The 13,260-nt window shown below is 52.4% G+C and overlaps 1 protein-coding gene across 2 annotated transcripts in view; it reads left to right on the plus strand.

Moving 5' to 3' along the window:
- The first annotated feature begins 1,532 nt into the window (after positions 1 to 1,532).
- VSTM4 (V-set and transmembrane domain containing 4) overlaps positions 1,533 to 13,260 on the plus strand; it is a 90,478-nt gene continuing 78,750 nt past the window's right edge. For both annotated transcript variants that reach the window (XM_081226319.1, XM_081226320.1), the window contains exons 1-2: positions 1,533 to 1,626; positions 10,007 to 10,405. In XM_081226319.1, the coding sequence (XP_081082445.1) occupies positions 1,572 to 1,626; positions 10,007 to 10,405 (454 nt within the window). In that variant the 5' untranslated portion in view covers positions 1,533 to 1,571. The remainder of the gene's footprint in view (positions 1,627 to 10,006; positions 10,406 to 13,260) is intronic.

Below are 13,260 nucleotides of genomic sequence, written 5' to 3' on the forward strand. Positions count from 1 at the left end.
GGATCCAGTTCGACATCCGTTCTTGCCCTCACTTCTTGTCCTTGGCATCAGACCCAGCAGCCTTGCAGCCAGTTCCCCGTTGGCTCCCCAGTTCCATCACCCACCTGGTGGCGAGAGGTGGGGCTGCTCCCTCCAGTCAGACTGTCTGGACAGCGCAGTCCCTGCAGGGCCCTGCTCCTTGTGAGGGTGCCCAGCTAGAAGAGCCCTAGGGAGACCCTGGACCCCAGGGAGTACCTGGCATTTGGAGAGATCACAAGGGCTGTACACCCACTGGCCTGGGCTGCAGGGTGGACGTCTCCTCTGGGACGTGCCCTGGGGCTGAGCACCAGTGGGCAGCACCACCTCTGTCTCCATGCCTTCCCCACCCCCATTCACTGCTTTTAGAGAGAAGGAGAGGGTGCCATGTTCTCTTCCTCTTCCAGGGACCCCAGTCCCAATTAGGGCCCACCTTTTCTGGAACCCCACAAAGCCCTCCCCTGACAGACATGCACAAAACATACCTAATATACACTTTCTTTGCTGTAGAGCTGCTGGATTAGCACATCCGTCAGGCTCAGGCCCCAAATTTAGACGCAGGGTGAAAAGACCACTGGCTCAGAGTAATCTGGGCTGAATGGCCTTGTCATCACATCCTGGCAAGGATCGGCCCTTTCATCTCTCTGCCTCTGCTTCCTTATTTGTAATAATAAGAGTAAAGATAGGTGACATTCACAGGCCAGGGTCCAGGTGCAGTGCCTTAACTGGAAATGTCTTACTTGATCTTCTTCAACACCCAATGAGGGACATGCCAATTTTCCCATTGTACAGGTGGAGGAAACTGAGGCACATGGAGATTGAAAAGCTGTCCCAGGGTCTCACAGTGTCGGGATTTAGTGACATGGTGCAAAGTATCTAGCCCAGGTCTGTGGCTGAGGGCACCCTAAGCAGACATCACTGTTTATAGTGTCCACACACTCTGAACTTATCTGTGTGGACCTTCTCAATTTTCCAAGCGTCGCCGTCCCTGATACCCTCCCACCCGCATCCAAATTCAGCTGCTCCTTGGTTCCCAAAGGTCTCTGTGGAGCGACTGCAGGAGGTTCCCTGGGCAGCAGGTTAGCCTTAGGTCAGGGAAGCCCCCGCATTTGGGAGTTGCCCCCCACCCTCTGCCCAACCTCCAAGACACCCTCCCCTTAGCAATAACTGGGCTGTAATGCAAAGTGACTTCCAATGTCATTGCATCTAGTATGTCCTGTGTTTGAGCCATCGCCTCCCAGAACCTCAGTTTTCGCATCTGTGAAATAGGGGTGGTGAAATTAGCTGCCCACAGATCACAGAGAGGATCGCCAGCGGCGGCCCGCGCCTCCGCCCTATGCCGCTCAGGGCGCCCAGAAGCCCTGGCCCGGCGGGGGCAGGCGGTCCGAGGGGCGGTGGCGGGGGCCGGGACCGAGCCGGGGGCGGGCGCGGGGCGGGCGCGGGGCGGGCTGCGCGGCGGCGGGGTCGGTGTGGGGGGGGGGCGGGTGGGGGTTGGTTGTGGTGGCGGGCGGGCGGCGGCGCTGCTCCCGCGTCACAGCCCCGGGCGCGGCGGGGAGATGCGGCTCCTGGCGCTGGCGGCGGCCGTGCTGCTGGCGCGGGCTCCGGCCCCGGGTAAGCGCGTTGGGACCGGGCGCCTCGGGGACCCCTCGGGTGGGGCGAGGGCGGCCGGCGCCGGGGAGCCCGGGGCTCGGGGCTTGGGCCTGGCCGGGAGGCCCTGCCGCCTCTGGGCTGTCCCCTCCCGGTCCCCGTCGGCGTCCGTGGGCCCGGGTCTGGTTGGCCGGGCGGCGGAGCACAGCGGCGCCTCCCAAGGGTCGGGGATGCTGCGCCCCTTCCTCGCTCCCCGCCCGGCCGGGACCCCAGCGCCCCGCGGAGACTCTCCGCAGCCCGGTTCCCTTCCAGGGGCCAGGCCTCCAAGTGGAAGATGCGAGCAGAACCGTGCGAGCCCTAGTTTTGGTTTGTTTTCTGTTTCTTCCCAACAGGCAGCACCGACAGCTGTTGGCAGGTTAGTGTGGGCAGCAACTTCCCTTTAACTCTCTTCGGAGAGGTCCTCGGAGGACCCGGTCCGAAGGGGCCGGATCTGCGCCGCTGGCGGTTGGGGTCTGAGGACTTGTTCGCGGGAGTTTCATGATGACCAGGCCTGGGGAGATAGGGGATCCGCGGCTGCCTGGAGCCGCGGGCCCTTTACCCTTTTCCAAACCACCGTGCTTTAGGGGCAGCCCCTACCCGCATTGCTAACTTTCATTTGGGGTTTCTGCTCCCACTTCTAATTTGCCGAAGAATTTTCTCTCCTTATTTCTCAAGGCTGAAAGGGCTGTGCTGGCTAGAATAATAGTAATAATAAATATATCGATGGCACTCACATTTCCTGGGTGTCCATTGGGAGCTACAGTTATCTCATATAATCATGACAGTGCCTCAAAGTAATAATGAGGAGAGTAAATATATATATCCAAGTGCTTTGCAAACATTAACTCAGTTAAGCTTGCCTCTGAGGGAGGTGCTATTATTATTACCCCCATTTTACAGATGAGGAAACTGAGGCCAGGTCCATGCATTGACTTGCTTTAAGTCACAGGGCTTATACGTGGTGGAGCTGGGATTTGAACACAGGAGGCCTGGCTAGGCTGTGTTCCTGGTGTTTTGTAAGTAAGGGGGCTGATGCGTAGAGTTAAGTAATTTTCCAAGGGTGGCCCAGCTACCAAATGGTGGAGCTGGCATTTGAGCCAGCATAGATCAGAGTTTTAGGGGGGAGGAACTTGGATCACAGTGGGAAGAAATTTACCCATTGTCCCCTGGCTACCAGTGCAGTGGAGTTGCCAGTGAACTTGAAATCTGGCCCTTTGGAAAATGTTCCTTTCACAGTTGTCACTGTCTTGGCTGACAGTTACTGGAGGTTTGACTGAGATGGTTGGGCCAGGGCAGCTCTAGTGGCTAGCAGCCAGTGAGATACAGGGGGCACAGGGATCTTTGTCACCTGTGCTCCACAACCACCTTCTTAACTGCAGGTGCTGTCAGAGAGGGTGTCCCCAGAGAGGGGCTTTTTGGGGGTCAAAGACATTCTCATGTTTCCAGGAGACCTCAGGAGCCTTAGAGAGCTGGAATTAGAGAACCGTTAGAGTCCACCCTGGCTGTGCCTAAGGCTGTGTAATGATGACAGCCCCTGCTAGTGCAGCACTCACCGTGTGCCTGTCTCTTCTAAATTTTTCACCCACGGGCTTCCCTGGTGGCGCAGTGGTTGAGAGTCTGCCTGTCGATGCCGGGGACACGGGTTCGTGCCCTGGTCCGGGAAGATCCCACATGCCATGGAGCGGCTGGGCCTGTGAGACATGGCCACTGAGCCTGTGCGTCTGGAGCCTGTGCTCCGCAACGGGAGAGGCCACAACAGTGAGAGGCCCGTGTACCGCAAAAAAAAAAAAAAAGAAAAGAAAAAACCCAAAAACAAACAAAAAAAATTTTTCACCCACAATCCCTCGTCATGATCCCCCTCAAGAGAGAGCCTGGCAGAACCACTTTATACATAAGTCTGGAGTCTTAACTGGTGCACTTTTCTACCTCTCCATTGTGGGGAGAAGCGGGACCTTAGGGGTTACCTAGTCCCACCTATCATTTTACAGAAAAGCAAAGTGAGGGGCAAATATTTACTAAAAGCCGTGCTGTGGTCCAGATTGGTGAGTGAGTGTTGTCTCTGATGCCAGATGGCCTAGGTGCTAATTCCAGCTCTGCCATTTTCTGTGTGAGCTTGAGTAAGTGGCTTAGCCTCTCTGGGCCTCAGCCTTCTTGTCTGTAAAAATGGGGATAAACATACTATGGGGATAAATTGAGAAAATACATCTACAGTGCTTAGAACAGTACTTGGTCTAGAGGTCACACCCAGCAAATGTTAGCGTTCATCTTTGGTCAAGGCCACGTGTTTGTCCTGGGTGAGAACTATTTTAAGGTGACCGACCGCCTTAATATGAACACATTACCTACCCTATAGACGGGGTCTCTTCTTGGTGCTCGGTAAATACTGGCTTCTAGTGCCATGGGTTTTTAAGTAATACAATTGTATTTCTTTCAGAGATTTATTTGTCATGAATTCAGGCTGTCCTTTTAATAAGAATGAGATTTACACTGCCGACTGGAACACACAATTGGCATTCAGGGAGCCAGGAGCTCCTGGCTCCCTGAAAAGCTGGGGGGCAGTCTGTTCAGGACAGAGAAGAAGTGTGGAGCACAAAGCCACTAGAACATCTCTAGCCAGGTCGGAACAGAGGGGCCCCAGCCTTGCCACCTCTGTGTCCCAGGTGAGGCAGGTGCCTTGTTTTTGTTAGAAGTTCTATACTCCCCTGCACCTGTAAGTTGCTATTTCTCACTTCATGATGAGTGTGAGAGGAAGAGAGAGAGGGACGGAGGGAGGGGGGGAGGTTGAGTGCTACGTGAGTTGGTTGTGTACTGTTGGGCTACACTGATGTCCTTTTAGGCTGTTTTCTGAACTTTAGTCCTTTTCACAACATTATCCAAATGGGAACAAGAGGATGAGACCCCATAAATCTCATCCACAGCAACTTAATGTTCACTTGCAGGCAGAACCAGCTGCATAATTTGTGGGATCCAGTGCAAAATGGAAATGCGGGACCCGTCATTTAAAAATTCTTAAGCTTTTAAGACAACAACAGCAGAGATTAAATCAAGTGGGGGCCCTCCAAGCACAGGGCCATGTGTGACTGCAGATCATACCCACAAGAAGCCCATCCTGCTCACAGGTCACTGTGCGTGTCACTTTCTGTTATCCCCACCTGTTGCGCCCTCAGGGAGTGCAAATTTTATCGATATTTTCAAGGTGCTTTCTTGTTGGAGCCTTATACCCACCACGCAAGGCATCATCTTCCTATTTTTGAGATGAGGAAACTGAGGCTCTGAGGGCCTCACTCCTAATAGAACCAGGGTTCCAGCCCGGGTTTGTTGGATTCCAACCCCTGGCTCTCTGCCTAGCCCCACTACACCACTGGGAAGGCTCTGGGCCTTGAGCATCCTAGCGCCCAGCCCACGGTGGGGCGGGCACACCCACCTACCAAGTCATGGAGCATGTGCTTGTTGAAGGAATATGGTTCTCTGCAGCAGGAATCCCGACCCTCTGTTTTGGGTCAGTCTCTTTCCTGCCCATGTTGTCATATTCCTCCTTTAAGAACTGGTCTTGGGGGCCCTGATTGAGGTGCAACGGCCCCTCCTGAGGTCAGTCTGCAAACACAGGTGGCTGCCTGGGCGATGGTGTGGTGCACTTCACTGGAGGACACTGATCTTTCCATTTCCAGCCTGCACCATGCTCCTCCTGCCTCAGGGCCTTTGCACAGGTAGAATCGTCTTCCAGGAAAATCATTCTTCACTGCTGACCTGAATTTATGTCATGAATTCTACCTCAGCCTTCAGCTCACGGTCACCTCTCCAGGGTCTCTTTCCTCCCTGACACGCAGAGATCAAAATCTCACCCTGATTTTTTGGGTTTTTAAAATAAATTTATTTATTTATTTTTTTGCTGTGTTGGGTCTTTGTTGCTGCACACGGGCTTTCTCTAGTTGCGGCCAGCAGGGGCCACTCTTCGTTGTGGTGTGTGGGCTTCTCATTGCGGTGGCTTCTCTTGTTGTGGAGCGCGGGCTCTAGGCATGTGGGCTTCAGTAGTTGTGGCACGCGGCTCAGTAGTTGTGGCTCGCAGGCTCTAGAGCACAGGCTCAGTAGTTGTGGCACACAGGCTTAGCTGCTCCGTGGCATGTGGGATATCCCCGGACCAGGGCTCAAACCCGTGTTCCGTGCATTGGCAGGCGGATTCTTAACCACCGCGCCACGAAGGAAGTCTCTCACCCTGATTTTCATAAGCCCCGCACCTTTTCTCTGTAGCATGTGTTGCTGTTTGTAGTCACATTCTCCTGTGTCTTTTTCCTGATGACCAGTGCCTAGCCCACTGGACTCTCAGCTCTGCAAAGTTAGGGATGTGTCTTCTCACAGTGTCTGGTACATGGCAGTTCTCAGCAACTATTTGTTGAGTGATTAAGTGAACAAAGCATAAGCTGGGGTGTAAGCTGGAGGAAGCGGAGCACTGAATGTGGAGGTGGCCAGGGGATGGGGGTGGGGGATCTACCTCCCACCTCATTTCCCTGCAATGCAGGGTCAGAAGGCAAGAAATTAACTTCTCCAGACTAGAATGACTTCGATGCTTCTCCCTCCTTGGCCAGGAGAGGGGAGACTCTGCCCTGCCCCGGGCTGCTCCCTTACCTTACCTGGTGTCAGAGGGTCTAGTGACACCCCACCTCCCCTGTCTTGTAGTTGGCTTGGCCCATGTTTGCTTGCCTTGCCCCTCTGCCCTGCAAGGTGTGGAGACCCAGAAGGGAAAGGCCTGAACCTCCCCCCCAGCCCCGGCCCCTCACTCTAGTCAGCCTGCCTCCACTGCCTGCCTCTTGGCCCCTCTGCAGCCTGATGACTGGCATGGGGCAGAAGCTGTGTGATGCCCTCTCCTAGTATTTAAACATCCAGCTCAGCTAACATTGGCCAAGCACTGGGTCCTCTATCTGCATTTTCTCCCCTTCCTCAAGCAATGCCACCTCTCACAGCTGCGTGCCTGAGAGCTGAGTTGTGTTCCCTGGGCTTAAGGTAGTCATTTCCAGTGTCAAGGGGAGGGCATTAGCTGGGGCACCAGCTTTCTGAGAAAGGTCATTGCAGGCACAGCGATCTACACAACCTGAGAGCCTGTGTCTTCTAGCAAAGCTTAATGCCGCCGAGGAGCCTGTGAGCATCATCGTTTCAGTCCCACCCCCATACACTCTCATTGAAAGTGGGTGTAAATATTCGGGCTGGTGGTAGGACTAGGCCTGAAGTGAACCTTCCTGAGAGCAAGGTTGTATTGGTTCACTAGGGCTGCTATCACAAAGTGCCACAGACAGGGGGCTTCAACAACAGAATTTTGTTTCTCCCAATTCTAGAGGCCCGAAGTCTGAGGTCAAGGTGTCTGCAGGGTTGGTGTCTTCTGAGGTCTCTTTACTTGGCCTTTAATTGGCTGTCTTCTCCCTGTGTCTTCACATGGTCTTTCCTCTGTCTGTGTCTGCGTCCTAATCTCCCCTCATTATAAGGACACCGGTCACGTTGGATTGGGGTACACTTTATGGGCCTCATTTTTTTTTCCTCTCTTTTTTTGCGGTACGTGGGCCTCTCACTGTTGTGGCCTCTCTCGTTGAGGAGCACAGGCTCTGGACGCGAGGCCCAGTGGCCATGGCTCACGGGCCCAGCCGCTCCGCGGCATGTGGGATCTTCCCGGACCGGGGCACGAACCCGTGTCCCCTGCATCGGCAGGCGGACTCTCAACCACCGCGCCACCAGGGAAGCCCTGGGCCTCATTTTAACTTAGTCATCTCTCTATAAGGTTTCCTCTCCAATACCGTCCCATTCAGAGGTCCTGGGGATTCGGGCTTCAGTATAGGAATTTGCAGGGGACGCCATTCAGCCCGTAACAAGGGTCTTGCACTACAGTGGGAGAAACGTGCCTGGGCCATTTGTAAGAGAGTATGGGGCTAACTGAAGGCAGAGAGGCACACTAGTAAAGAAAGAACGAGGGTTCCTCTGGGGAAGATAGTTCCGTCCGTTCCCTTTCCTGGGAGCTGCTGACTCGGCCTGAGCTGCAGAAGAGGAAGAGTTACTGGTTCGCCTCTAGGATGGAATCTGGCCTCTCATGGGGACCGGAGCACTTGGCACATTCTCCTGGTTTCAGTCACTATAAATAATCCCTCCTTCATGCAGCATTAATAGGAGGAGACTAGGGTGTGGGGTCCTGGCTGTGCTCTCATCCCGTCCATATTGTTTCAATTTCCTGCCTTCCCCAGCTCTCCTTGCCTCCAGTGGAGAGCCCTCGGGGGCGGGCAGAGCAGGACTTCAGTTCTGGAAGCCAGCTGCTCCATCTCTGCTGCTCTTGACCTGCCAAAGCCCCGGGCAGCTAGTGGAGTGGGGTCAGCCTGGTGTTCCCGGCTGTATGGCCACTCACCAGGGAACTCCTGCTGTGGAACCCGTGTGAGCTTCAGCCTGGATCCTGGCATTCGGGGAAAATGCTTTTGGACTAATTTAACATGGTGTGTGGGCAGGGTGGGGTGAGGTGCGGGGAGACGGTAAGGGCAGTTCCTCCTCTTTTTGTCCCGCGTGAGTGACTTGTGTGGACAGTGAGATTGTTACTCGGGAGCGTGTGCCTTCCTTGGTTACCTGTTGATCTGCATTCCCCGAGTATCTCCCTGGGCGGCTTTGTCCTTTGTCACTGTAGACCTAGAAGACCTCGTTCTTGTCCACAAAGAGCTGAGTCCAGCCAAGCATCAACCTTTTTCTTCTGAATTCACTTCCATCTTTTTTTTTTTTTTATGGTGACAAAAGACTATCACAGTGCAGTGAGTTGAATAATGACCCCCAAAGATGTCTGTGTCCTCATCCCTGGAACTATGAATGTCACCTTATATGGCAAAAGGTGCTTCATGGGTGTGATTGAGTTAAGGATCTTGGAGTATCCTGGAGTGTCCTGGTGGCCTGGCTTTTAAGAGATGAGAAAGAAAATGAAATGAAATTGACCCTCAAGTCGTATCTCTCAAGGTGTTTAGTTTATTAAATCAATAGCGGAAACCATACGTAAGGATGAGCTTATTGCCTGGGTTTTTACAATGAAGGATACTTTGTAGGTCACACTCCCCCCCAATAACCACCACCCCAACACACACAGGGCCTCACCTTGTTGACTCACAGCCTCTTCACAGTAGAAGATCCAAATCTTTGCTCCCTTTCTCATCCTTCCTCCTTGCTTACCTGCAGCACTGACCAGAGTTCAAAGCTTTGGGTGACTCTGCCATCAGGGCCCAAGTCCCTTCATGTGACCAGAAGGCGGTGTTTGGGGGCCATTTGTAATTTGGGATGACCTTGGGGGCACCTGCTCGAACACTGGAGTGGGCAGGGAATGGTGCTTCCTGGAGTCATGTGCTGGGCAGCGCAGGGGTGACGATGTGGGACCTGGTGAGAAGACAGCCCAGCTTGGACAGAAGGAAGCTCTGGGCATCCTGTCCCTTTCTGGGCTCTGCCTGCCAGGGGGAGGTTCCCCCGACTGTGAGCTCCGGGGCTGCACCGCCACACTGCACAATCCTTGCAGACGCCATGCAGTGCGTCTCCTGGGAGAAGGCCTCTGTGAGGGCGGCTATGCTGGATGATCTTGGGTGGCCAGGGAGTGGCACTCTCAAGAGTCAGCTTGGGGCAGAATGGCGACTAGGAGGGGCAGCCCTAACTAAGAAGCCAAAGGACAGGAAGTAGCGGCCTGGGCCTGGAATCCTGGAGCATCTTTTGGGTTGCCGGGAGAGTCTGGCACCCCTCCCTGCTCCTGGGCTCCTTCATTCTTTATTCTTGCACTTCAACTCCTTGACCATGGATCATGGTCCTAAGAGACTTGGAACAAGAAACTGGGACACCCCTGTCATTCCAGCTTCCTGGTACTAGTTTAACACCCACCTGACCAATACTGATCATCTGCCTTGGTTACAGTTGAAATACGTGAGACAGGGAAAGGGGCTACAGCATTTTCTACTCAGGGAGGTGATGAAACTGATGGAAGCAGGCCTTGAGAGGCAGGTGGGGAAGGGGAACTGGATGTGAGCTGGAAATTTTTAAGAGCTTCCCCAAATCCAAAGCTTTATATGATATCTCCTGAATTTTAAATGTCAGCAACTAATTAAAATAAAAAAAAATACATCTGGGCCAGGTGGTCCATGGCATCCCGCTTGGCTGGGATCATCTCCTAGATGAGGACATGGGTGCCCACAGAGGCACACTCCACACCCCAAGGAGGGCTCTTTCGAGAAGGCGGAGTGAGCATAGAGGGGATGGGGGCGGCCCACCTCTCTGGCCACGCAGACCAACCGGGCTCCTGGAGAGAAGACGCCATGTGTGTTCACCTGGGGAAAGGCGGTGGCCTTCCTCATTTTCTTCTTTCCTTTTTCCTCTGCAGAGGTCTGTGGGGCCCTCAATGTCACCGTGTCCCCGGGGCCCGTGGTTGACTACCTGGAGGGGGAAAATGCTACTCTCCTCTGCCACGTCTCCCAGAAGAGGCGGAAGGACAGCTTGCTGGCCGTGCGCTGGTTCTTTGCGCGCCCGGACTCCCAGGAGGCCCTGATGGTTAAGATGACCAAGCTCCGGGTGGTGCAGTACTATGGGAACTTCAGCCGCAGCGCCTACCGTCAGAGGCTGCGCCTCCTCGAGGAGCGGCGCGGCGTGCTCTACACCCTCTCCGTCTTGACCCTCCGGCCAGCCGATCAAGGGCATTACGTGTGCAAAGTCCAGGAAATCAGCAAGCACAGGAATAAGTGGACAGCTTGGTCCAACGGCTCCTCGGCGACAGAAATGAGAGGTAAGGGTGCATCCACTCTCTGGGGAGAGTGGTAGGGTGACAGGTCCGTGGGCCTCCCTCCAGCTGGCCAGGCAGTGGCCTCCAGGACGGCTCTGCTGAGCTAGAACACATCTTTTTGGCCTCTAAGGGCCAAGCCGTATGAGGCAGGCCATGGGAATGAGGATGGATCTTTACATGGATGCTGTGGCTAACTTGTATTATAGGCATGGAAGGCTGAACAGAAAGGGGCAAGTGTCTGGCCCCATGCCACCCAACCCACCCCTGGCCAAAACCTGTTTTGCAGCTGAAAGATTGGTCTGGCTGTGTTCTTTGCCTCCAGCTCAGGTCTGCACAGCCTTGATCGCTTTGCCTGGCAGGGTGCCAGGCACTATGGGAGGAGGCCCGCATTGGGAGGTCCTGATGCCTGATGTGAGTTGCCAGGCCTCAGAGCAGGGCAGCCTGAGTGGCTCTGACCCATCGCCCAGAGGAACTGATCCAAGCCTCTGGCAACAGCTCACTGAGAAATTCATCGGAAAGTGGGCAAGGGACCAGAGGTGGCCCTCCCTTCCTGGAGACAGATAGGAGACGTGGGCCGCGTTCCGGAACATCTTAGTTACTAAGTGCCATATTTGAGGGCTATCATTTTTTGCCACTGATGTTCCATTCAAGAAGACACCTCTCACAGTTTTAATAAAACTGGCTACTGTGTACTAAAATTACATCTTTGAGTGCTTGGAACCTGAATTTGGTCTGGTAGAAGATCAAGAGAATCACAGAGTAAAGCTGATGATCCCAAGTGTGAAAAAGAGTCTCATTTTGTTGTGTACATGTCATATAATATTAAAGGCATTAGTGATGTTGAAGGGATAAAACTCTGTTGTGAATAGGCATTTTTAATATCCTATATGTTAAAGTAAATAATTTACCTGGATAGTCCAACTTCATTTGTCTTTGGAGTTCGCTTATTTTAATGTTCTTAAGCACGGAATGATATATCATCTGAAATGTTGTGCACTTTTTCCCCTTAAGCAAATTAATTCAAGAAAACAAATGACTATTAATATAAATATGTATTTTGGCACAGAAAATAGAAAAATACATCGGATGACCACAGGCTAAGGAGGGAATCCACTCTGGATATTACTTGGCTCTGAAACATAAGATCTTATATATGCCCTTTGAATTTTTATGTCTGGGTGTATTCCGGAGCCGTGTAGTAAATCTCTCGGCAGTGACGACCGCTCTGCCAGTTAGAACAGATAAAAAGCTTTCCTACGTTCAAGTGAGAGCCGTCATCAAGTCTGTTATTTCATGTGCGTCTGCTTTCAGTGAATGAAGCTGGGTTCCTTCTAGAACATTTATTTGGGTACGTGCTGCAAAAACCTGAGGTGGTTCTTAAGACTTCAGTGGAACTAATCTCTTTTCCCCACTTCTCGGGACTTTGATTTGCTTTTATGGGTGGAAGAGGAAGGGGTGGAGTTACAAGGCGTGTCCAGGGAATTGTGTGTAAACCGCAGCCTGTCACATCCCTGCTGGTCCCTGAGATGCTGGCTCCTGACGAAGTCCAGCTCGTTAGGCACGTGCTTGCAGAGTGCTTTACCAGTGTCATGCAAAATGAAAAACGAACAGAAATTTAAGAACAGACCAAATAACAATTTCCCCCCATAATTGCAGTGTTACTTGCTTTATTTTACCCTGTGTGTTTTTGAGTTTCCCCCGAATCAGAGTAAGTCCTTGAGCATGTGTGTGTGTGTGGTGAAAAAAAAAAAAAAAGTAGCAATTATTGGGAAAAAAAACTATGTTAATAAATAAATTTGTCATGACTTTTTTCCTGAAGACACCTCTGAAAGTATGGGGCTAAAAAAATATTGGCTACATTAATTTGGGACAAAGCATAAGTTGCCATTTTATGTTTTAACTGTGCAAATTATTAAAATATGATGGAGAATTGTTTTTTTTTTTTTTGCGGTATGCGGGCCTCTCACTGCTGTGGCCTCTCCCGTTGTGGAGCACAGGCTCCGGACGCGCAGGCTCAGCGGCCATGGCTCACGGACCCAGCCGCTCCGCGGCATGTGGGATCTTCCCGGACCGGGGCACGAACCCGTGTCCCCTGCATCGGTAGGCAGACTCTCAACCACTGCGCCACCAGGGAAGCCCGAGAATTGGGGATGTTGAGGAATGGGGAAGTAGTAAATTGGGGTTTGTCTGGAAACCGCATATGTATGAGATTGTGGGTGGGGGGAGCTCCTGACTTCAGTGTTGTTGGTACCAAGCAGTATGATAAATAATGAAGAATGAAAATGTGTGATCCTCTGGGTGACAATGGAGTCACGCTTGGCTTATTTTAGAGAATCTGTCATACCACGTGAACTTAGTGTCATTTTTATCACACAGAGGTAGAAGGAAAGGCAAGGAATGTTACACAGTTTCTTCAGTTGCTTATGCCATGTGACCATTTCACTAAGCCAGAAGCCCTGCCTGCAGAGGACATGGATCCAAAAACCCTAAGTGACACATGGTGTTGGAACCCTCTGGAGCGGTTTCCAGGGGGGTTGATGTTAGGTTTGATTTCATTTAATTGTTTTATCAGTGACATTGAAAAGGGGGCACACATCACCTTAATGAACTTCACAGAAAGTACAAAATTGGGAAGTTTTTAACATCAGCAAGGAGTAAAACATAATGAAAAGGGAATCCAGGGAGGTAAGAAATACAAGCAGGACATAACAGAATGAGATTCAATTTGGAAAATGGCAGAGTGATCCATTTGGGGAAAACGAATCACAGGCAGTGTTGGAGAGTCAACGGGAGGCTCTCTGTGCAGGGACTTTGGTGACGTCGGTGGTGAATTAGATGCGCATCTGCAGGGTGATATG

The sequence above is a fragment of the Mesoplodon bidens genome (assembly GCF_964165515.1).
Source record: "Mesoplodon bidens genome assembly, chromosome: 1".
NCBI lineage: Eukaryota > Metazoa > Chordata > Mammalia > Artiodactyla > Ziphiidae > Mesoplodon > Mesoplodon bidens.